This window comes from Trifolium pratense, linkage group LG7 (genome assembly GCF_020283565.1).
Source record: "Trifolium pratense cultivar HEN17-A07 linkage group LG7, ARS_RC_1.1, whole genome shotgun sequence".
NCBI lineage: Eukaryota > Viridiplantae > Streptophyta > Magnoliopsida > Fabales > Fabaceae > Trifolium > Trifolium pratense.
Window position 1 is genome coordinate 49,648,412 of NC_060065.1, and position 24,761 is coordinate 49,673,172.

At 33.9% G+C, this 24,761-nt stretch overlaps 1 protein-coding gene across 1 annotated transcript; it reads left to right on the forward strand.

Moving 5' to 3' along the window:
* Window positions 1-1,048: 1,048 nt before the first annotated feature.
* LOC123899714 (two pore calcium channel protein 1-like) lies at window positions 1,049-23,555 on the forward strand. The gene is made up of 24 exons (XM_045950926.1): window positions 1,049-1,595; window positions 3,811-3,954; window positions 4,072-4,176; window positions 4,905-5,000; window positions 5,873-6,003; window positions 13,194-13,254; window positions 13,434-13,600; window positions 13,707-13,812; window positions 13,947-14,024; window positions 14,834-14,895; window positions 15,411-15,483; window positions 15,611-15,676; window positions 15,785-15,925; window positions 17,765-17,822; window positions 18,077-18,184; window positions 18,689-18,755; window positions 19,772-19,940; window positions 20,090-20,154; window positions 20,388-20,478; window positions 21,262-21,348; window positions 21,652-21,729; window positions 21,922-21,962; window positions 22,167-22,276; window positions 23,139-23,555. Exons 1-23 carry the CDS (start codon window positions 1,470-1,472, stop codon window positions 22,252-22,254), a joined length of 2,208 nt encoding a protein of 735 aa, XP_045806882.1. The 5' UTR covers window positions 1,049-1,469; the 3' UTR covers window positions 22,255-22,276; window positions 23,139-23,555.
* The last annotated feature ends 1,206 nt before the right edge of the window (window positions 23,556-24,761 follow it).

Sequence of the window (24,761 nt, forward strand, 5' to 3'; positions counted from 1 at the left end):
GAAAATTTACTCCCTCCGTCTCGAAATATAAGGGAAAATGGGTCAACAAAAATTAATATATTTGGTTAAAAATTTGTGCTAAGTACATCAATTTTTGTTGACCCATTTTCCCTAATATTTCGGGACGGAGGGAGTATAAATTTTGGGTAAAATTTCAGTTTTAAACAAAAATTTCAGTTTTGCATTGAATTTTTTTAGTTTTCAACAAAATATTTCAGTTTTGCCCTAAACTAACCCCTAAAATACCATTTTTTTTTTCAACAAAATCCGCCCATGATCATATGCATATACACCACTTACACTTATACCGAATATGTTTGATTGTAAGTTTAAAATTGAGTATTTGGCCTAACTCAACCCTACAAAACCGGATTGTATGGTGATGATTGCCTCTACTTACACATATTCAGACCATCTCGCAACCGATATGTGACTTCTTAATAGTAAGAAAGAAAATGAAACTGGTGAAAGATTATTTGTTTTGACGGAAGGATTGAAAGAGTTTTAGAATCAAAGACAAATGAGAAATATAATAAAGCCGATATATTGTTTGTTATCAGAGAAATTAACGAATCAACAATGTATTGATTTAAGTGGTAAGATATTTGTTGCTCTTAAACAAGTAGTGATGAATTTAATCACTGTAACTCATGAACAAAAAAAAAGTGCATATCTTTTCAATTTGTTTGATTGAAGTAATAAGATGAAAATGTTATTATAAAAATGTGTTCGATCCTTATCGTTAGCTAAGAAAAAGCAGTAAACTCGTGCACATAACTGCGAGATTTAAGTTCAAGCCCAAATTAAAGTGTACAATCTAAAACTCACACACAACTATGAAATCTGAGTTTAAAATCTAATAAAGATGTACGGTCTAACAATATCAGCGGCGTTACTTTGAGTTAAACCTTACTAGTTAGTTACATAATCATAATAAACCATATAGTAGTATTATAGATTTTATTTTTTTGTAAATATATAGTATTAGTGTAGTTACTATTAGTTATGGTTATACTCATAAATTATATTAGTTACAGTTATTATAGTTATGGTTATTTATACTCATAGAATATACTCACATCCCATGTTCAAACAAAACAGAGTGGTGTTGCTTTTTACCGACGGTGTGAACATAGGGTTGGGGTCCAGTTTTTGACTTTGAATTGTACCATCTCGGCATATCCATTTCGATTATGGCACGTATTACTATTTTGGATCAAGAAGAAGCAACTAGTCACATCATTACCCAAATTAATTAATACTCAAACCATAAAAGTTGATTTTATGTTACGGTCGTTATTTCGTTGAGCCATATTCTCATTTATGTTATGTCAGAGTCATTTTCATTTCATCACATACTTAATTTGTTCCCACTCATTCTCTCTCCATGTGCGAAGCGTGATTCTATAACACCTTCAACTCAATAATGATTCACTAGTCTCATTCATCGCTTTTTCATTCTCACTACGATGGAGCCTTTGTTAGGAGGCGAAAGCAGTGGCATAAGAAACCGTTCGCGAGGAGGGAGAGTTCATCGCACAGATGCTATTACCTACGGTTCTAACTACGAGAAAGCCGCTGCACTCATCGATCTGGTTCGTTCAATTCACTCTCTTTTCCTTTTTCGGAAGTTAATTCAACGAACTTAAGTTTCTATTCGGTTTCATAATTGAGCTTTAGATAGTTTTGAATCATGCATTGTTGAGATTCTATATATAGATCTTGTCATTCTACTCTACTTTAGGAATTAGATCCAACTTCAGAATCTTGCTACAAACTTGTTATAGAAGGTTTAAATAGAATCGCCAATTGAATTGTGTCATTTTTTTCATATTATTATCGGTGTCGACGTGTTAGTGTCTGTGTTCGTGCTTCATAGGTGCTAATTCTATTTTTTAATTTGAATCGCATTTTTGGTGGATGTTTGGTTTCACTTTTGGAGGAGTCAAAATTGACTAGAGAAATTTAGAATTGATTTTAACATGTTTGAATGTTCTCGAGTAGAATTGATTTCGACATGTTTGAATGTTCTTGTATAATGGGAAAATGGATTCTAGGGACAAACCGAAAAATCCAATCCTCAAGAGTAGAGATTCCAAGGATTTAGAATAGAATCCGGTACAATTAAGAAAGATTATGCAAACATAGTATGCATAGTATTGAATGAGAGAGTTTTTTTAGAGAAGAAGATAATTTGTTGAATATTGATTGATTCTCAAATGAAGCACAAAAGATTCTTAAATACAACACCATAAAAGCTAAAAGGGTAAAATGACATAAAGTAAAACTATTATTTAAAATCAACTAATAAGCTAATAGTAATACTACTTAAATCCTGTAACATCTTGAGTAGAATTGATTCTATCTCTAGAGTGGATTCTAATTTGAAGTTATAGAATTTGAAGTTTTTGCATCTACAATTGATTTCTAGCCTCAAAGTTATTGTTCGTTGCACTTTTTAAAATGAGTGTATTGAAATATAAATCACTTAACATTCAACTCACTTTTATCTGGAATCAATTTTGGTCGCCACTGAATTAAGTGTATATGAGTGATCATTTGACAAGAATTAAGAGTGATTTTGAATAAGCTTGCAATTTGTATAAATTTTTTAAGGCAAAGGCTAACGAGTGCCCCCGGGACACTCTTTAAGACCTTAAATAGTAAGTTTTTGATAGAATTTTTATGGGAATGCTTAACGTCAACGCATTGGAAATTGTAGTGTTTAATTTTTTGAATAAAAAGTTTCTTTAAATTGAATGCTTAAAGAGTGCCCCAGGGGGCACTCGTTAGCAAGACCCATTTTTTAATAATGCTAATCAAACCGAGGTTTAAGACAAAATCAATTATGGTAACCAGTAAACAAATAACATGTTACCTTTTACATTCGGACTGCTCTTCCAAGCATGCACTTAGACAAATGTTAAAACTCAGAATTACAGGGTAAGTGATTCTTTTATTATAGTTATTTTGTAAAGCGAGAAATGTAAAAATGGAAAGAAATTTTCGTTTTGACAATGCAAAATAGAAGAGGAGATGCAGAAATGGATAGAATAGTGGAAAGTGAGAGTAATACGGAAGTTTGGTTTCGTTTGGTGAATAATTTTTTAGTTCTGTTGTTGACAACTGCAATTAAATAGATTAAAAAGGAAAGCTATTTCAATTTATTCTTAGTTGTAAGTTGATATGATGAAATGGAAATTTTTTAACAATTTGTATTAGGCATACAGTTAAATAACAGCTACTGATAGTTACAATTATTAAGAAATAACAGCTACTGATAGTTACAAATTACAATACAACCATATTCAGTTATGCAATTCAGTTAATTCCTTCCTTTTTACTCCTATTTTGGTACCATTAAAAAATAATTGCATCACCATTTACCAGTACCATTAAAATTGCTACTAATGATTTCTAGTTCTGCTTTTGTTGTTTTCCCATAAAAAAAATTCTTATTTTGGTGTCCTTTTGAGTGTGTACCTAGGAAAAAGTAGATAAAGTACTCCCTCCGTCCCAAAATATAAGGGAAAATTGGTCAACCAAAGTTGATGTATCTAGTCCAAATTTTTAACCAAATACATCAACTTTCTTTGACCAATTTTCCCTTATATTTTGGGACAGAGTAGTATTTTTTTAAAAACCCAATGCTTCTTAGGCTAACCATGTTTTATGACGAAATAATTATCCAGAGTATTTGACATATATATTCTCCTAGCTTCCACGTAGTACACAGATATGTATGTATGTACATACTTTCTTTCAGGTCAGTTAATGACTTGTCATTCTGGTTGGAAATGCATTACACAGGCTGAAGATGGTGTTGGTATACCTGAGCAGCTTCTGGAATCATCAAGCTTTCAAAGTTATTCCAGATATTATTTTATGTTCACGAAATTAGATCTCCTCTGGTCTCTTTGTTATTTTGCTCTGATAGTCCTGAATTTCTTGGAGGTTTGTAGTAAGCTTCTCTTAAACTTTAAGTGATTAAATTGTTTGAGACCTTTAGGCTAACCAAAATGAATATAGAATAGAAAGAAGATATTTCACAGTGTACTGTATATGTTACAGAAACCTCTATGGTGTGAAAAGACCACACATTCTTGCAACGATAGAGAGTATTTCTTTTTGGGACAGTTGCCATATCTAACTGCTGCAGAATGTATTATTTATGAGGTAAGAGTTCAGAGTCTCATACATTATCTATCTTTTAATGTGGAAATTATTGACAAACCTTTTACTTGTCATTTTGAAAATGGTGATTACGTTTGGCAATATATTTGTCATTTCCATGTTAAATTATGTTTGCTATTCACCTATGTTTTGAAATTTTAGTGAAACAGCTAACAGTGCCTGTCTGTATCATTATCTTATTTACTAAATCTGAATGTGTCATTTTGGACGATTTGGGTGTGTGAATTTGTTAAGAAAGTGTTTTGTAAAGATATGTAAATGTTCTCCAAATTATCCTTCCCCTGCATGCATTGGATAAACTACAACACTTGGTTACTTTGATGTTTCTTTTTTGGCATTTATGCAGTTCCACTGGGAGTGTCTTTTCTTTTCCTTCGAAGTTTTGACTGTAGTTATCATCTCAATAAAATTTTTATTAATGACTAGCAATTTTTTTTTCACATTTTATCATATTTGGCTTGTGTCCTTTTTTTCTCTCTTCGCTCTTAAAGACGATTTCTTATCCTCTCATCAGATATACATTTTATCTTGTTTTCTAATGAGATTTTCTTCTTTTATTTAAAAACATTATCTTGTTATACCATACCCAAATGGGATTCCGTATGGTATATGGACTTTGTTTGATTTGATCTGTGGGATTGTTGTCCTTATATTCATTTCTCAACTATTTGTGTAGTATTTTGTCTTACCGGACCTTTTGTGTAATACAGGGAATAATTCTTGTTTTGCTAAGCATTCATACTTTCTGGCCGCTATCGTACGAAGGGCCCCCTATATTTTGGAAAAGTCCTATTAATTTATTGAAGGTATGTTTGCTAAGATACTACTAATGAATATAATTTAGTAATTGGAAACAGCGCTTTATTAGTTCTGCAAATCTACTTGTCACAAGAGCATATTTTTTTAGGACAAAATTTTCAACAAAGAACAGAAAATCTGGAAGGTACTGTTGGTCAATACCCAACCCACCCACGCCTATAGCGTAGTATTCTGAAAGACTTGAAGTACCATGGACTAGTAAGGGTAACACAACCTTCATGGATGACTAATCTTTCAAACTCAGTAGCAAACATGCTAGGGTAGGTAATAAATGCAATTAATCCTATTACTCTTTGATAAAGTATGTGCATAAAAGTACAACATGGGTCATACGAGAGAACCAAAATCTAAGATAGCTCACTGATTGTGCTCTCCTCCTAAGGGTCACTCTGTCTGACTTATTGCCTTCTCATCTCAAGTCATAAGTTACATGATATCATCTCATCAGGGGGCTACATCTCATTGATTCCCTTCTCCTCTTATGAGTGGTTTGTTCCAAAGGGATAGCTCCATCTATCAAATAGCTCTACCCCCCTGGAATCATATATCATCTAGCTCAGAAGCTCTATCTCTTTAAATAGCTATTTAACAAATATCACTCTCTTCCTAAAATCATATAATTAGGTGCATTTAGTTACACCTGTTAGCAGCCATGGGATTCTGACCTGGGTCCCTTAAAGCACAAGAATAGAATTCTGAATCTCATAATTTCAAATTCAACTCTAAGTACTTGCTTATTATCCAGTTCACGGAATAGAATGGTGGACTTTTTTTCTTCTTCTTTTTGAGGTGTAATAAGTAAATTGGTTCTTTTCATATATGTTTCAGACTACTAATAAAAATTTATTGGTATTTTCAGGCCTTCTGTTTGTTAGTTATCCTTGTTGATATGCTGGCTTATGCTCTGTATATATCCCCAGTGGCTTTTAATTTTCTACCTTTCAGAATTGCACCTTATATCAGGGTTGTTCTTTTCGTTCTAAATATTAGGTATTAATTGACTCATTGCCTCATCTCCGTTTTTCATTTTACTTTGGAGTGAATATACTGTTGCAGATTATCGTTTTAGACCTGTACCTGAAAGTTTTACAATCATTTTCGTACTGCTTCAAATTTTGGAGTTTTAGTTATTATTTGCACAGGGGGAATAGTGAATGATTGAATGGGATAGAGACACCATTGGATAGAATGCAACATATGTTTCATATAGCGTATTGTATGTTGATAATATACGTCCACCTCATTGGTATTGGGTGTCAGAAACTGTTATTAATAATATTTAATGTCCCTTGGTCTATCAATCACCTCGGACATGTTAGTACCTGACCCCTGCAAGTTAATCATCAAATTAGTTGTTTTTGGGAAGGGTCAAGTTGTGATAGTTAGAGAACTTGAATTGAATCTGAATATTTTCAAGGAATTGTCAAAACTACAAATATATATACAAGAGAAACAGTGCCGAGATCCCTGAACTTTTGGATCTAATCAATTAACTTGGGCTATCTATAGTGACTGTGAAAGTCTAATAATAGGAAATTATCAATTAACTTAGGCGGTCACAAAGTATCAAGTAGATGTTTATTGCTCTTTTGACACCCTATCAATAAAAATTATCCCTATTCTATCTAATAAAATACCAGGTTTCTAATAGGATATTGAAGCGCGTCATAATAATTTTGGTTAAAGGCTTCCATTCCATGTGATGTGGCAGATTTAGCTTTACGTTAATTTGGCTCTTTATCTTAATGAATTTATGACTTGTTTGTTTACTTACGTTCACAGTTCGCATGTCTTGATTTGTGATGTGTGTTGGTGATTTTAGTATCAACAATGTATTTTGGTAGTAATGTGATTTACTATAGGCCAATGCAATTATGCGTTAAGTTTGAAACGAGTCAGGGTAGTGCGGAGTGCACGCTCGTCAAGCCAAACGTGTAATTGAATACGAATAATTGAAACGGGGTTCCAAGGGGCGTAGCCCCTGACGGGGTGCGGGGCAGCGCACTGCCGGGGTTCAAGGGACATGAATAGTCGTACCCTTTCCCAACAGACATGACCGTTTGAATAGTCGTACCCTTTCCAACAGACATGACCGTTTGAATAGTCGTACCCTTTCCCAACAGACATGACCGTTTTTTCCGAAAAGGTGTGCCTGTTCGTTTTCTGTTATTGGTCTCCTATATAAGGAGTCATTTGGCCTCGGTTTTAAAGAACGAAAAATACTTCCTCTCTACATTCTGATCTGTTCTCTATTGTCAGAAACAGATTGCTCTTCGAGAATTATCCCCGCAAAGATTTCGTGAACCCAGACAAGAATAGGGTCGAAATACTTTGTTCGGAAAGTGAACGAACACGATTCTTCGAAGATATCCAGGATTATCATACCGTATTTCTAACAAACGAACAAAGTATTTTTTCTGATAATCATGGCTGGAGGAGGAAACACCGTCAAGGAGATGATTAAAAGTTTCGGAAAATTGGACAAGTTTCAAGGACAAGACTTCAGGCGTTGGCAGAAGAAGATGCATTTCATGTTGACAACGTTGAAGGTGGTGCACGTCCTGTCTACACCGATTCCTGAAATTGGGGAGGATGACACGGTTGAAAATCTGAGACGCCGATCAAAGTGGGAGAACGACGATTACATATGCAGAGGGCACATTCTTAACGGTATGTCTGATCCCTTATTTGATATTTACCAAAATGTGGAATCTGCAAAGGAATTGTGGGATTGTCTCGAAGCCAAGTACATGGCAGAGGACTCATCCAGTAAAAAGTTCCTGGTGACCGATTTCAACAATTACAAAATGGTTGAATCGAGGTCTGTCATGGAACAATTCAATGAACTCCTCTGAATCCTTGGACAGTTCACACAACATGGATTGAAGATGGATGAAACAATATTTGTCTCAAGCATCATAGATAAGTTGCCTCCTTCATGGAAGGATTTCAAACACAATCTGAAACATGGAAAAGACGAACTGTCTTTAATCCAACTTGGAAGTCACTTGCGCATAGAGGAATCTCTACGAGCGCATGAGGATAACAAAGGAAAAGGCAAAGAAATTGCTGGACCCTCGGTTAATATGATCGAAGAGGGTGGTAAGAACGATAACAACAAAAACAAAGGAAAGAAGCGTGCTTTCAATAACAAAAAGGGCAATTTCAGTTCTGGAAAGACTATAACTTTGTTTAATGTATTGTATGTTCCTAAGTTACGTAAGAATTTAATTTCTGGTCCTGTATTGAATAAGCTTGGATACAAGCAAGTGTGTGAATCCGATAAATATGTTTTATCGAAGTCTGGTGTGTTTGTAGGATTTGGATATTATAATAATGGAATGTTTATGATGAATTTGAATGGAGTTCCTAAAGATTCTGGTTCGATATTTATGTCTTCTTCGAATGTTATCAATTTTTCGTTATCGCATGCTCGTTTAGGACATGTAAATTATAAAAGAATGCATGAAATGTCTAAAGACGATTTAATTCCTGTTTTTAGTGAAAATAATGAAAAGTGTAAAACTTGCATGTTAACAAAGATCACTAGGCAACCTTTTAAAAATATAACAAGAAAATCTGTTATACTTGAATTGATACATAGTGATTTATGTGATTTGCATGCTACTCCATCACTAGGGCATAAAAAGTATCTTATCACTTTCATAGATGATGCATCTAGATTCTGCTATGTTTATTTATTGCATGCTAAGGACGAAGCTTTAGATAAATTCAGAATTTATAAAACTGAAGTTGAACTGCAACAGAATGTGATGATTAAAACATTACGTACGGATAGAGGTGGTGAATATTATGATCCTGTATTTTTCCAATCCGTTGGAATCATTCATGAGACTACGACACCTTATACACCTCAACAAAATGGTGTGGCTGAAAGGAAAAATAGAGCTCTTAAAGAAATGGTGAATGCCATGTTATCTTACTCTGGTTTAAGTGAAGGGTTTTGGGGAGAAGCCATGTTAACGGCTTGTTATTTGTTAAATAAGGTTCCTAATAAAAGGAATAAGACTACCCCATATGAACTTTGGTATAAGAAACGACCCAACTTAAACTTTCTACGTGTTTGGGGTTGCAGGGCCGTGGTTAGACTCCCGGATCCTAAAAGGAAAACTTTGGGTGAAAAGGGTGTAGCTTGCATCTTTGTTGGATATGCTGAGCATTCCAAGGCTTATAGGTTTTATGTTATAGAACCTAATGACTCGATCTCTATTAACACAATTATAGAATCGAGAGATGCGATATTTGATGAGAATTGTTTCTCTTCTACACCTAGACCAAATGACCTTATACCAAAGTTAGATGAATCTCTAAAGGATGATCATTCAAATGAAGTAGCAAGTGAGACATTCAAACCTCGTAAAAGCAAAAGAGCTAGAAAAGCTAAATCTTATGGTTTTGATTTTCAACTATATTTAGTTGAGGGATCAAAGGACCAGATAGATACACAATACTATTATTGTTATAGTATAGAAGAGGATCCATGAACGTATGATGAAGTTGTGAAATCTCGAGATTCTGTGTTTTGGAAAGAAGCAATTGATGAAGAGATTGGTTCTATCATGGAAAATAATACTTGGGTATTATCTGATTTACCACCTGGTTGCAAACCATTGGGTTGCAAATGGATCTTCAAAAGGAAGATGAAAGTCGATGGTACAATTGACAAGTTTAAAGCTAGATTGGTTATCCAAGGCTTTAGACAAAAAGAAGGGATTGATTACTTCGATACCTATGCTCTAGTTGCTCGTATCACTACTATTAGATTGTTGATTGCCTTGGCGGCTATTCATAATCTAGTAATTCATCAAATGGATGTCAAAACAGCATTTCTGAATGGTGATTTGGAAGAAGAAGTGTATATGAAGCAACCTGAAGGATTTGTAATGCCTGGTAATGAGCATAAAGTGTGTAAGCTAGTTAAGTCGTTGTATGGGCTGAAACAAGCTCCGAAGCAGTGGCATCAAAAGTTTGATGAGGTTGTTTTGTCTAATGGTTTCATTCTAAACCAAGCTAACAAATGTGTATATAGCAAATTTGATACATCCGGTAAAGGAGTTTTCATTTGTCTATATGTTGATGACATGTTGATTTTTGGCACCGACCAAAATCAAGTTGATAAAATAAAGAATTTCTTGTCATCAAAGTTCTCCATGAAAGATATGGGAGAAGCGGACGTTATTCTTGGTATTAAGATTAAACGGGAGAATAAGGGGATTGTAATTACACAATCTCATTACATTGAGAAAATACTCAAGAAGTTCAATTATGAAAATTGTTCTCCAGTAAGTACTCCCATGGATCCGGGAGAAAAGCTTATGCCAAATACAGGTAAACCTGTGGGTCAACTCGAATACTCAAGAGCTATAGGCTCCTTGATGTATGCTATGATTAGCACTAGACCAGATATTGCTTATGCGGTTGGAAAGTTGAGCAGATTTACTAGTAATCCTAGTAGACATCATTGGCATGCGATAACTAGGGTATTTAAGTACTTGAAGGGTACTATGAATTATGGATTGTCATATATGGGATTTTCTTCGGTATTAGAGGGTTATTCGGATGCTAGTTGGATAAATAATGTTGAAGATTCATCCTCTACAAGTGGATGGGTGTTCTTGCTTGGGGGAGGTGCCATCTCATGGGCTTCCAAGAAGCAAACATGTATAACTAGTTCCACAATGGAATCTGAGTTTGTAGCATTAGCTGCTGCTGGTAAAGAAGCAGAATGGCTAAGGAACTTGGTATATGAGATTCCAATATGGCCTAAACCGATATCACCAATTTCTATTCGTTGTGATAGCAGTGCCACACTGGCTAAAGCATATAGTCAAATATACAATGGAAAGTCTAGACATTTGGGTATTAGACATAGTATGATTAAGGAATTAATCATGAATGGGGTGATATCTATCTATTGAGTTTGTTCGGTCGCAACAAAACTTAGCTGACCACTTGACGAAGGGGTTAGCTAGAGACTTAGTGAAAAAGTCGGTAATTGGGATGAGATTAAAGTCCATTTAAATCTATTAGCTATGATATACCCAATTCCCTTCTAATACAACGTTAGAAGCAGAATTCAATGTGGAAAGATCATAATTAAAGATTGGAGCAATTGTGTTAATCTTCCCAAGGTATGTGCTCAGACCTGCAAGTGATGGTTAGGTTAAAGTATATCTTTTTAATGGTTCTTTTGAAAAATTGCAAATGCAGGTGCAAGATTAAAAAGGATCACCTATGTAAGCATGAAGTTTTGCCGCTTCAAGAAGCTTGGACTTGGCTTCCTATATGCTTATTAATGGATAAGGACACATGGCTTGTAAAGTGTCAAGTATGAATAGTAGAGTATTGTAAGAAACATATGTGTACTATATCTTCAGATATTCAAATGGATTGACGGGTTCAATCATTGTGACACCCCGATTTTCGAGTATTTGGAATGTGTATTTGTACTAAGATGAAAATTCAATCGCAAGACATTTTCGTTTATGCATCTGTTTGATCGTTATATCTGTAAGTAAATCAAGGATTATACTAAAATGGGGGGAGTTTGTTGGTGATTTTAGTATCAACAATGTATTTTGGTAGTAATGTGATTTACTATAGGCCAATGCAATTATGCGTTAAGTTTGAAACGAGTCAGGGTAGTGCGGAGTGCACGCTCGTCAAGCCAAACGTGTAATTGAATACGAATAATTGAAACGGGGTTCCAAGGGGCGTAGCCCCTGGCGGGGTGCGGGGCACCGCACTGCCGGGGTTCAAGGGACATGAATAGTCGTACCCTTTCCCAACAGACATGACCGTTTGAATAGTCGTACCCTTTCCAACAGACATGACCGTTTGAATAGTCGTACCCTTTCCCAACAGACATGACCGTTTTTTCCGAAAAGGTGTGCCTGTTCGTTTTCTGTTATTGGTCTCCTATATAAGGAGTCATTTGGCCTCGGTTTTAAAGAACGAAAAATACTTCCTCTCTACATTCTGATCTGTTCTCTATTGTCAGAAACAGATTGCTCTTCGAGAATTATCCCCGCAAAGATTTCGTGAACCCAGACAAGAATAGGGTCGAAATACTTTGTTCGGAAAGTGAACGAACACGATTCTTCGAAGATATCCAGGATTATCATACCGTATTTCTAACAATGTGTATTGTATTCATTATTCAGTCAAAAGAAAAATCATGTGTAAATATTAGATACTTGACCCAACAATGATCAGATAGTTAGAAAGACTCAAACACTTGACAACTGTTTCAAAAGTTAGTAGTAGTTGATTAGATGAGCTATATCATGACTTCCATGGTGGGAATCCTGTACTGTAAACATTTCTTGGTCACTTTTAAAAGTGGCTGTCATGAGGTGTTTCCAACTTTGCTTGATTTAGAATCCATATAAGATTATGCTGGGACTAAATAGTAGGGGTGTTCGTGGTCCGGTTTGGATCGGTTTTGAGGCAAACAAAACCATCCGATCATAAAGTCACATGTGGTTTGGTTCGGTTTGAATGACTCATAAAAAATTTGATTTGATCCAATCCGATTTAATGCAGTTTAATTTGCACCGGTTTTTGGATATCCAAATTACAACTTTAAAGTTTTATTAATATTATAAAGACCCAGTAAAGTAACATGTTTGATGCAAAATATAACCTCTAATATACTAAAAATTAACATTATGGGATAACATGACAATGATTGATTATGTTTGGAACATATGCAATAGTAACAAATAACATTCAATTAAACTATTAAAAAAAATTAAAAACCAGCAAATAATAGATTAATGCAATATATAATAGTAACAAAAAAAACAAAATGTATCTATATGGTATGGTTTGGTTCGATTTTCTAAAATGAATCCAAAATTCTCACCGATCCGAGCGGTTTTCACAAAAGGAAATCCAAACACATCCAATAATATTCGGTTGTGTGCGGGGTTTTTGGATTTTTTTAATCTGTTTGCATTTGAAGACCCCTACAAAAGAGTACGCTGCAAGAATACAGATAAAAATATGAGTTTCACTGTATAATTCTTGGCCTCTGTTTCTGTATCTAATCAAGGCCATTTCTGCAATAAAAGCTTTCTATTTATCACATTTCCGGTCCAGTTTTATCAATAACCATTTTCATGACATTCTAACTCTGCATCTGAATTTGATGTCAGGGAGCTACGAGAAACTGTCATCATCGTGACTGGAATGCTTGACACATACTTAAATATCTTGGTTAGTTCACTTTCAGACTGTTGCTCATTTGCTTTGCTCTCTGCTGTTCCTGTTTGCAACATTTTCAATATTCACAATCCATTGGGTTTCTTTGAATGCTACATTTGTATTAATTCAATTTTTTTTAATCAACACTCTCTTACTAGACGTAGCTTCCATCTAATTCTCATGAATTGCAGGCTTTGGGGCTTCTGTTTCTTGTTTTTGCAAGTTGGATAGCTTATGTGATTTTTGAAGATACAATACAGGGGAAAACAGTATTCACTTCCTATAGTGCAACGTTATATCAGATGTTTCTTTTATTTAACACGGCCAATAATCCAGATGTTTGGGTTCCTGCATACAAGTAAGGGTTTTAACTTTAAGTTTGATCCGCTTGGCTGGATGATTTTTTTCCTTTCAATTTGAGATACCTGCAGTTGTCAATGGCTCATCATTTTCTGGCTTTTAAGGTCTTCGCGTTGGTCTATCCTGTTTTTCATTCTATTTGTGCTGATTGGAGTCTACTTTGTTACAAACTTGATCCTTGCCGTTGTTTACGATAGTTTCAAGAGTGAGGTAAATTTTTCAGTGCCACTACTTTTCATTATATTGATCTGATGATACAGTTGAAACTTTGATTGTGTATCTATAATCTATATGACGGATAACAAAACAAATTCTTACAGTGCTTATATATTCTTTTGTTGTAGCTTGTAAAACAAGTTTCTGAGATGGATCGTATGAGAAGAGCTATGTTGGAGAAAGCTTTTAATCTCCTAGACACAAATGTAAGTATGGTTTTCCATGTATTTAGCATACTGTTCACCTCTCAGACAATAACTCCAATTAGGGTTCTCTAGTTGCCAAAATGAAATATCAAACAAAGAAACCAACCCTATAAAACTAAGCCTGTACAGTGGCAGTCCATGTTGATCAACACCAGTCAAAATTTGTTCAACTTTATTTTTTGAAAAGTTGCTGGAAAAGTTCTTATGTGGCCGGGAAAAGCTGCAGGAAAAGTCCCGACTATCGTCGGAAAATTTCTAACAGTGGCAGGAAGAGTCACCTCACCTCACCGGAAAGTTTCTGAATGCTGCTGGGAAATTCTGACAGTGGTAGGTAGTGCCAGTCAGATGCAACAGCTATGAAGGCTGTTATAAGCAGTGATGGAACTGTGCACTATGCTGCAATGAAGGCTGCTATCAGATGATTTATTTGTGCTGCAAATAAGGCTGCTCAAAGGGAGAATAATAGTACAGAAACGACGGCTGTGCAAGGACCAGAAACTCCACGAATAAATCTTCTGATCCCATGTAAAAATTTTGGGAAACTCATTGTAGTATTACTTCAGAATCTCTATTTCTAGACCAATTATAACAATTATAACCAGAAAAGATTTATAACAGCTTCAATACAAGCTTGAACAAAGCACTAAAAACAGCAAATCTTAGCACTCTTCTATTTTTAATATAGCACATCTGTCTAGGAATAATGCTAAAGATTATTGTTACAATCATCACTACAATAAAGAAGAGATAGGTATCTTATTTATGCCTACAATTGTAAATCTGTTGGAGCTTCTGTTTTATGCTTTCAGAATGATGGATATCTCAAGAAAGATCAATGCATTAGGCTGTTTGAGGAGGTGAACAAGTACAGGTATTATTTCATATCTTCATTATCATTGTGCTTTCGTATCAATTTTCAAAGCATAGATACTTTTGGCATTTATGAAATTTATAAATTTTTAGATGGGAATACATGTTTGGCATGAATCCTTTAACATTTGCGTGGCTCACCCTCATGAGAATGGATTGTCTCAAATTTGTTTCCCTCATGTTTCTCAAGTGTATCAATATCCACCTTTTTCCTTTTTTTCCTTCTCTCTCTCCTCCCAAATTAATGGCTGAAAAAATAAATGGACCATAATGTCACTTGAGAGAATCCTCTCTCCACCCTTATATAGGCTCCACATTTTTTCTCTCGATTTTTGAAAGTACATGCATGGAGGGTTTCCACAATGACAAATCAAATAGTTTTAGGGGGATTGGCACTACATATTTTATGACATGATAATTATCTTTTGATCTTTCTCTTGGCTTCTAACTTCATATATTTTCCACGATATTTCTACTACATTGTGAATGTTAAAGCATAAATTGTATATTCTTTAGGACTTTGCCAAAAATCTCCAAGGAAGAATTTGAGTTGATATTTGATGAGCTGGATGACACTCATGATGTAAAGGTAGTATTTGTTCTCTACTGTTCTTGTTATCTTTTATGTACATGCTGACACACACACACACACACACACACACACACACACACTCATAAATGTGTTTTAATGTAACTCAACATATTTTTACTTTCAGATTAACAAGGATGAATTTGCTGATATTTGCAATGCCATTGCTTTAAGATTCCAGAAGGAGGATGTGGTAAGTTTAAGTACTCTGAATCTAAAATATATGGAAATTCATTTGTATGTAATGTAAGTATGAAGGTAAAGATTATAGCATCTTCACTAATGTCTGATTTGGTTGCAGAATTCTTACTTTGACTATTTAGGATTCTACCATTCATCCACCTCAAAGAGATTGAAAGCATTCGTAAAGAGCACCATGTTTGGATACATAGTGACCTTTGTTCTCATATTGAATCTGGTTGCTGTAATTATTGAGACAACGGTATGGCATGTTATTCAAGTGAACATATAAATTCACAATTTTTTTGCACTATTAAAGCATTTCTTAACTCATTTTAACTGCAAACCATAGTCTCATCTGATATGATATGACCATATTTTTTTTTACACGTATTTTAGATATACTTGTGTTTGTCAATATATTTGTAGTCAGTAGGTGCTATTTAATCATTTAGGAGTATGATGTTTATGAATGCTTTATGCATTGGTTTAAGTATAAGCACAGTTCAAATGGATGATTGTTCTACTGATGGTTATAGGGACCCTACCTTCTCCAGCTCTAATGTTCATGGGAATATTGTGAATTTATATGTGGATTTTGGGATTAGAGATGTTAGGCCCATAATATTCAGGCTATCCACATTTTAACTAACAGATTTAATTTTCCTCAGGATTAGTTGTCGAATATTTAAGAATACAGCTTCACCAAAACACTTATCAACACTTACCAACCTACCAGGCTTCACAAATATTGTTGAGCATTTAACTTATGTTTCATATGACAGCATTATATACTATCTTGGATAAAAGACAAATTACAAATATGCATATATCCTAATATGCTATAAAACACCAGACTCAGCTACTCAGAGATAAGATAAATAAAACGTCTGTCCTATCATGTTCAATTGGATTATGAGCAATACTTTTTTTTTTTTTTTTTTGAAAACTTGGTATCCGGCCTTAGGACCGACTAATCCAAGGGGACCAATCCCACCGCCCACTTGCGGGGGCCCCATTTAAAGCCAGAGTTTTTTTTGCTCTGTACGGACTTAGCCCACCGAAATTGGCACCAGTGGGAATCGAACCTGAGACCTTGAGAGGAGCATACTCCAAGGGCCCAAGCCAACACCACTCGACCAACCCCAAGTGGGTTATTGAGCAATACTAATAGTTGATTTTTTGTCACAACAATTTCGTAGGACCTTCATACTCTATCCTGAAATCATTCAATAAGATTTGCATCTATAACAGCACACAGACATCATGTGTCATAGCTTGAAACTCGGCCTCAGCATTTGATTGAGCAACTACACCCTCTTTCTTGATTCTCCATGTAACGTGGTTTCCACCAAAAAAAATGTAATAACCTGGAATCAACTTTCTGTCAGTCGTTGATCCTAATAGTCTACATAAATATAAGCTTTCATAATCTAATTTCCACCCTTTTTAAATAACAGTCCTCTCCCTGGGGTGGTTTTGAATTGTTGGAGAATTTATCTACAAGTATCTTGCCCTTTGATTGTACATGAACTGACTTAAAATACTTACTGCATAAACTAGATCCAATCTGGTATATGTCAAGTATATGATTTCCCGACCAATCTTTAATACTAGGTCTTATATCAACCTTTGGTCTTTCCTTTTCATCACTCTTCTTTAATTCTGCTATGTGGGATTACCTGTTTGGCTTACATCCAAATTTGTTTGTCTCCTTAATAAGGTTTAGTTCATATATCCTTTGACAAATGAAAATATGCTTTTTCAAGTAAGCAACCTCAATCCCGGAAAAATCCAAGTCTACCAAGATCCTTCATTTCAAATTCAGCAACCAGTTTCGACTTAAGTAGTAGTAGTAGCTTTTCCACTTAATATTATTCTGTTATAATGATATATTATCATCAACATGCACAAGCAGTTTACTTTCTTGTGAATGTATAAAGAAGAGCATATGATCTCCTTGACTCTGTCTATAACCTTAGGATACTATCAGTTTAGTAACATATGATCTCCTTTCATGTGTATGATGTTGGTGATTTTTATATTTAAAGGCATTTGCATATCCACATGTTGATAATTTTTTATTAATTCATAATTGCAGCTTGACGTAGAAGAAAATTCTGCTCAAAAGGCATGGCAAGTGGTTGAGTTCACTTTCGGTAAGGACATCCAAACAATGTATTTACTTTCTTTTTTTTCGATAGCTTGAACTGAGCAGTTAAGTTCTGTAACTCAATTGTATGTGCATTCCCCTCTACTATTGTTGATTTGTCAGTGAAACCCCACAATACTGCTGAATAATTTGATAGTTGTTATTTTGCTTTGGTACATTTTGTTTTATTGTATAATCAAGAAAATGTTATAATTATACAATCTTATTGTCTCAAGTTGATTCTTCCTTGTTGTTTTACAGGGTGGATATATGTAATAGAAATGATACTTAAGGTTTACTCTTATGGATTCGAAAACTATTGGCGGATTGGTCAAAATCGCTTTGATTTTGTGATCACAGTGACAATTGGTAACTAATTTCAGATATGTCATATTTAGATTCCTTAAACATCATCTGGTTGAATGCATGCAGTTTTTGGCTTTTGTCATGAAATATTTTGTTTGTAGACAGTCTACAGTAGACCCCATGTTAGTCAGTTAGTTTGTTGGTTAGTTAGTATAGAGATGGGAATAATAATAAGAGGATGTAAACAATAGGAGGGAAAGATGACTGAGATCATTCATTCATGAGTGAAGAGAGGAGTTTTGGAACCTTTGGGCATGGAGATTTACAGCCTCTCAATGATCTGCAGAATTGGTGTATCATGTATTAGGAGAATTCAATTAATTTTTCTTTCATTTAATAAACTTTAGGTTCCTATATATTATTAATATTCATTAGTGTCTAGAATCTTCCGTTGTAGGTTCATAATGCATTCGTTCACTTTTTTTAGGCCCTGAGTTTGTATTATATGGGAAACCCCAGTTTCTAAGGTTATGTTATCTTGCTGAGTGATAATTCTATATTTTGCAGCCATTGGAGAAACTATAGATTTTGCTTCACCTGATGATGCTCTGCCATTTTTCACAAATGGAGAATGGTATGAACTTTTAATTCGAATGTTGATGTCTTCCAAATTTCTATTTTTTGTTTCATAATTCCAAATTACTGGTTGAAATGTATACTTAATGTTCCTTATTTTCGGATTCATTTCACCAAACACCCCCTTAATCACATTAGTGGTCTATTTTAATTTCTGTTGTGCTATTGAATTGTTATATGATTATATTGGGTTATTGACTAATTTTCATAGAGATCATCCATGGATTCATAATCATGTATTTCCAAAAATTGAGGCTTGATGCAGCTTCTCTATTTATACTGTACATATAGAATGACTTGTTGTATCTTGATTTTCATCTGTTTGTTACAGCTTTTAAAAAAATGATAATTTGAACAAGAAAAAATATTTAAAAACTGCTTACAATATGAAGCTGTTTTGACTAGCGTCTCTTAAAAATTATTTTAGATAGATGGCTTTTTTCAAAAAGTGATTTTCATTTAAGTAAACAAACACAATAACTTCTGTTCTTTTGAATTAAAAACTCTAAATTATTGAATCACAAATTTACTTGCTTCTTTTAATTTGTAACAAACGGGACCTATATAACATCACACATGGAAGAAAGGGATTTTTATATTAGGATTCTCATTATTGATTCAATCCATGACTCATGTCCTACATAAATAATAGTTATTATTAGAATTTGGATTGAGCCTAACTCAACCTTAGAAAACCGGCTCGTAAGGGGAGGACTGCCTCTACTTATAAACCCATGTTCACGCCTTACCTCATCCAATGTAGGACCCTTAACAATTGTTGTTGTGATCTCCTGAAAAGACAAAAGCCTAGTTATTCTCAAATTTCATTTTCATCAAAACAGGAGATAATTGTCCTTTTCAAATTGGAATTTAAAATTAAACTATACCTTTTCTACCATCCTTGGAATATAGTTTATTCATTTGAAGATGGAAATTGGTGCAAAGAATACAATTTGTTCTTGAGCATTGCTTTGAAGATGCAATCAGACATTGTTTTTCTTGCCCCCTTTGCAGGATTCGTTACCTCCTTCTTGCAAGAATGTTGAGATTGATAAGGCTCCTAATGTATGTCCAGCGATTTCGAAGTTTCGTGGCAACTTTCTTAACTCTTATACCAAGTTTGATGCCATACCTCGGGACCATATTTTGCATATTGTGTATTTATTGCTCACTTGGTGTCCAGGTAAGTGAAATGCTCGAGTCACGATCATTTTCGGCATAGATTTATAAGTTAAATTAAGGATTCATTTTATGTTTTCAATTGCAATGATTGTATTCTCTTTTCTTGTTCTTTCTACAATCAATGAACAAACTTTACATTTGTCTTTGTAGATTTTTGGTGGATTAGTTAATGCTGGAAACCCAGATTTGGAAGCCACAGACCTCGCTGCTAATGAGTATCCTTTGTTCATCTTTAAAACTATATATCTATTTTTAAACCTGTAGTGATCGGTGAGATCCTGTAATAACTACATCTCTTCCTTAGGCCTTAACATTTTTTCTAGGGGGCAAAGGTGGGGTTGGATCAACAACCAAGTTTGAATTTCAATACTGGCCTATTTATTGCTTCAAATTGAATAATTGCTAGGGTAATTGTTGTTCTTGGGGTATTTTTCTTAACAAAAATTAGCTATTTACTTTTTAATTTCAATGATTATCCAAATGGTATGGTGACACTATTCAATTTGCTAGTCTCAGAGGTCTGGGAAGAATTGATGGAGGTATATATGCTGCCTTTAATCCTTGTCACTTCCAATGTCATATTTTGTTTCATGATAATGCAATGAAAAATGAGAAGTATAAATGTTGCAGGCTTGCCGCTACTATTTTGTGCTATCTGTTTTGTTTTTCCTTGAACAATTGTCTGGCAGTTAGATTCTTCTTATTCTGGTTCCAATAGTATTTTGTTGAAAATTAAACAAGATAATATCATATTATTCTCAATCAATAATATTACAGGTTCTTATTATTTTCTCTCTTTCTTTTATCTAAAATCCCACAAATTCAACAGTCCAAGCCCATTTAACATGGTATCTGTGATGAATTTTGTATGAACTGTAGGAATTGGACCTAGATCAACTCTATGTGTGAGGTTGGATATTGAAATTGCATCTGAGCAAACTTTTTGTATCAAGCCCATTTAACATTTCTAAGTTTTTCAGATTATACAGTGCTTATATGTGAATGCACACTCTCATCATCTGAGCAAACTCTTGGGAGTGAGATCCAAGTTCATTTAACATGCCATAATAATAATAAGAATTAAGCCTTAATTTTGTTAGGTTAGTAGTGAAGCATTGTTATTGAAATTAATAATAAAACATCTTAAATATGTATAAATTCCTTGCTGCATGTGTGTAATGCAAGAATATAGGGCTTATTCATTTCAGATAGTCATTCCTATGTATTGTTTTATTATTTTGACCCTAACTCTATTTATGTTATTGTCATACTATGATTTTAATATGCACTTAACGTATGAGTATTGTGGTTTTATATTTCAGAGCTACAGGGATTTAACTGGAACTTCTTGGTCCTATGTGTACTTCATTAGCTTCTACTTAATTACCGTTTTGCTGCTTTTGAATTTGGTATGATTTAACTTTCCATTATTTAATACCATCTAATTACATAATGCTGAATACAAACTGCATCTGGGGAATGTGAACATTGGGAAGTTAACTATGTTTCTCACATGCACATTCACACATACTAATTCTTTTTGATTAAACTAATTACAAATTCTAAATTTATTTATTTAAGTAGTTTACAGTTATAAGTAATCATGTTTAACAATTTTATCAATCAAAGGGAATGAAATATCTTGGTTTTCTATACCATGCTTAAATTGCACTGTCTTAACACATCATCATTGTGGCCTTTCCTTATTTCAGATTATTGCTTTTGTCTTGGAGGCATTCTTTGCTGAAATAGAGCTTGAGTCATCAGAAAATTCTGATGGAAATGACAAGGTTTGTATTTAATATTGTACAAAATCTTATTGAATGTAGAAGTAATTTTTCAATTTCTGCGTGATCTGTTTTTTATTGATCTTAATACCATTAGTGCATGGTACATATATAATTGATTGTTAATTTACATTATTTTATATATAGCTCTCTAACAGCTCTAAATCGCACTTTCTATTTTTCATCTCAATATAGGAAGTTGCAGGAGATAGATATCCGCGGCGACGAACTCTTGGGTACGTATAACAGTATAACTACTTGCTGAAATTTTTGTCAAAAAAAAACTACTTGCTGAAATTTAATTTAATTATGAGGAATGAGATGGTAATGATTGAACTTCTAACTACACATCGTGCTCTAATACCATATCTAAAAACCATTTAGCTATTAGTTGGAGGCATATTAATGGTGGTCTTATTGACAATATTGGTTTTCTGTAGCACAAAATCACGAAGCCAGAGGGTTGACGCTCTTCTTCATCATATGCTGAGTGCTGAGCTGAGTCAAAATCAGCCTTCCAATACATAAATCTTAGTATATCGTTTTCAAGGTAAAATAATCAAACTTCATAAAATGCTTGTAGATTTCAGTGGTTCTGTTGCCGGGGATTATATTTCATGCGTAACTTTTAGCAGATTATCCTCCAACTGATATGATTATTAAGATCCTCTATTTTTATTTTATTTTTTGAATGACATTATTAAGTTCCCCTGCTTTGGCTCTTTTAGGAGGATTCGCGTCCTTCATTACCCTTAATCCTAGACTGCTAGAACTTAATTTCCGTAGAAGGGAAATATGTAGGTAGAGACAGAAAGCTAACAATAGAGAGAGTGTATATATGAGAGAGAATAGAGACAGTTGGAGTTGTAACTGAACTGGGGACAGTAATTTTTTCAGATTTTAACTTTGGGCTAATGAGATTATTCCTGACAGAAGCAAGTACTGTTCTTACATTCCTATGTAATTCAGTTCTGATTTCATCATACTATCCTTTCATAGACTGAAGCTGTTTGTTGTCACCGTAAATATAGAATGGTAGGATGCTAAATGTTCTACTTTGTGAGTGTAAATATGGAATCTGAAGTCGACTAGCTTTCTTCTTGCTTGCGGCGGAGAAAGCAAAGTGGAAAAAGAGGAAACAAATTTTGCTATACCCTGGGTTTCTGATGAAAATCTAATGCCTAGTCCTATATATGCAACTTCTATTATGCTTTTGCAAAAAGTTGTGATAATATTTGTAGCAATAGAATTTACTCTGGAATTACATGTCCAGTGTCCACATTGTTTCTTTCATTTCATGCTAAGAATCATGTTGTTTTTGTATTTCCGTTTATTAATTCAGGCCGGAGGCCGATGCCTATTATTGAGTAGCTTATATAATGAATTTGAATCTGTACTTTTTGTGGTTATAGGGTGCACAAAGGAGCCACTTTATTCTGTAAAGTTTGTAAGGATCTTTCATGTGCTCTATCTCTCGTGTTGTTATGCTATTTGATTGGCGAGGTATGGAACAAGGGAAATCAATATGAGTAACTCCAGTAATCTGTTGGTCAAGCCAAACGTGATTTTTCCGTTCTTATTTGTGGAAAAAGCACCCGATCAAATGCATTGATGAGCTTGTGCTGAATGAGAATAAATCACTAGCAGTAGGATATTATATTCCATGACACGTTCCAGGTGTTTTCTGATTACTTTGTTGTATTGGGAACCTTTTTATTTATTTGATTTTTGTAATCCTTCCTGGATTTGATTTTCTGTATAGCCTTGTATTTGTACTACTACCAATATAATTTGGTCGGAATGCAAACTGTTAGATAGTTGCTTAGTAACTTTGATATATTCCGCAAAAATTTGGTGAAAATTTGAAGGATTGAAATTTTAACCATTTTTTAAGAGGGCATCATTCTTATATCCTATAGTGGCCTTTGGTAGATAGGTACTAAATAAGACAAGAAAATATATAAAAAGAATTTCCGAAATTAATTTATAATAAAATTTATAAATTATAAATTCAAAATAATTGTATACTGTTTTAATTTTATCATACAAATCATGAATAGTACAAAGCATAAATATTTGATTACATTACATGCATGAAGATAATTTTTTTGGTCAAAGTTATTAGCATTACTCATGAAGATACAAGTTTTCTCCTAAAAAATAAAACAAGATACCAGTATTTCTATTTAGTTTCAGAAACTCTCTTTTGTTTAATTTGTCTATTTTTTTTTTTGTACAAGAATAAATTTTGGTTGAAAAAAATAAAAAGCAACGTTGCCACGTGACAGGCGGGAATACTTATCACTATACTACAACGACTTGTTGATTTTAATTTGCCTAATTTAACCAGATAAAAAAGGAACTCTCTGTTATATCCACTTATCAGTTATCCATACAAACAAACAACAACTAAAGATAAATGAAGACAACAACAGACTCTGAGAATTGAAATGGAATAAACTAACAAAAAGAGATAAACGAAAATAGAGATTAAAAAATACAAATAGGATTAGCGAAGAAGGAGATACACTATAATAAAGTCAAAGAGTATTAAATTTTATTCTTTGTTACAAAGGAGAAAAATATTTGGTCAAACAAGCTCTAATCAAACTTAATTCTCTTTGACTATTTTTTGTCAAGTGAATAAATGAAAAATCTAAGTTCTAATTCTAGCTCCTGCATATATGATACCATGTCTTGTCCCTACTCTCTACCAAATGAGCATATTGTGACTAATTCACCTTCTTTTTTTATGATTGTGACTAATTCTCTTTGAATTTATTTTCGTAATTCTTAAATTTTCTTTTTATGAATTTTTTAAAATAGCTTTGCATCTATATGGAAAATTTTCAACAAAACAATGTCTAAAAAAACAACACTCAATGTATATATGGTCTTTCTTTTGGTACAACGATATAAAAAAGTTCACCAAAAAATAAAAATAAAAATTCAATGTATGTAGCAAAAACAGTGTGTAGATAACAATCAAGGGTAGCCCAAACCCAAAACGAAAAGCTGCAAAATTTTCACAAGCG

Excerpts from the sequence above, each read along its gene's own strand:
- LOC123899714 (XM_045950926.1), top strand. The coding sequence starts at position 1,470 with ATGGAGCCTTTGTTAGGAGGCGAAAGCAGTGGCATAAGAAACCGTTCG. Across the intron at positions 17,823-18,076 it reads AGTGGTTGAGTTCACTTTCG|GGTGGATATATGTAATAGAA; the intron begins GTAAGGACATCC and ends GTTGTTTTACAG. Across the intron at positions 21,349-21,651 it reads TTTTGCTGCTTTTGAATTTG|ATTATTGCTTTTGTCTTGGA; the intron begins GTATGATTTAAC and ends TCCTTATTTCAG.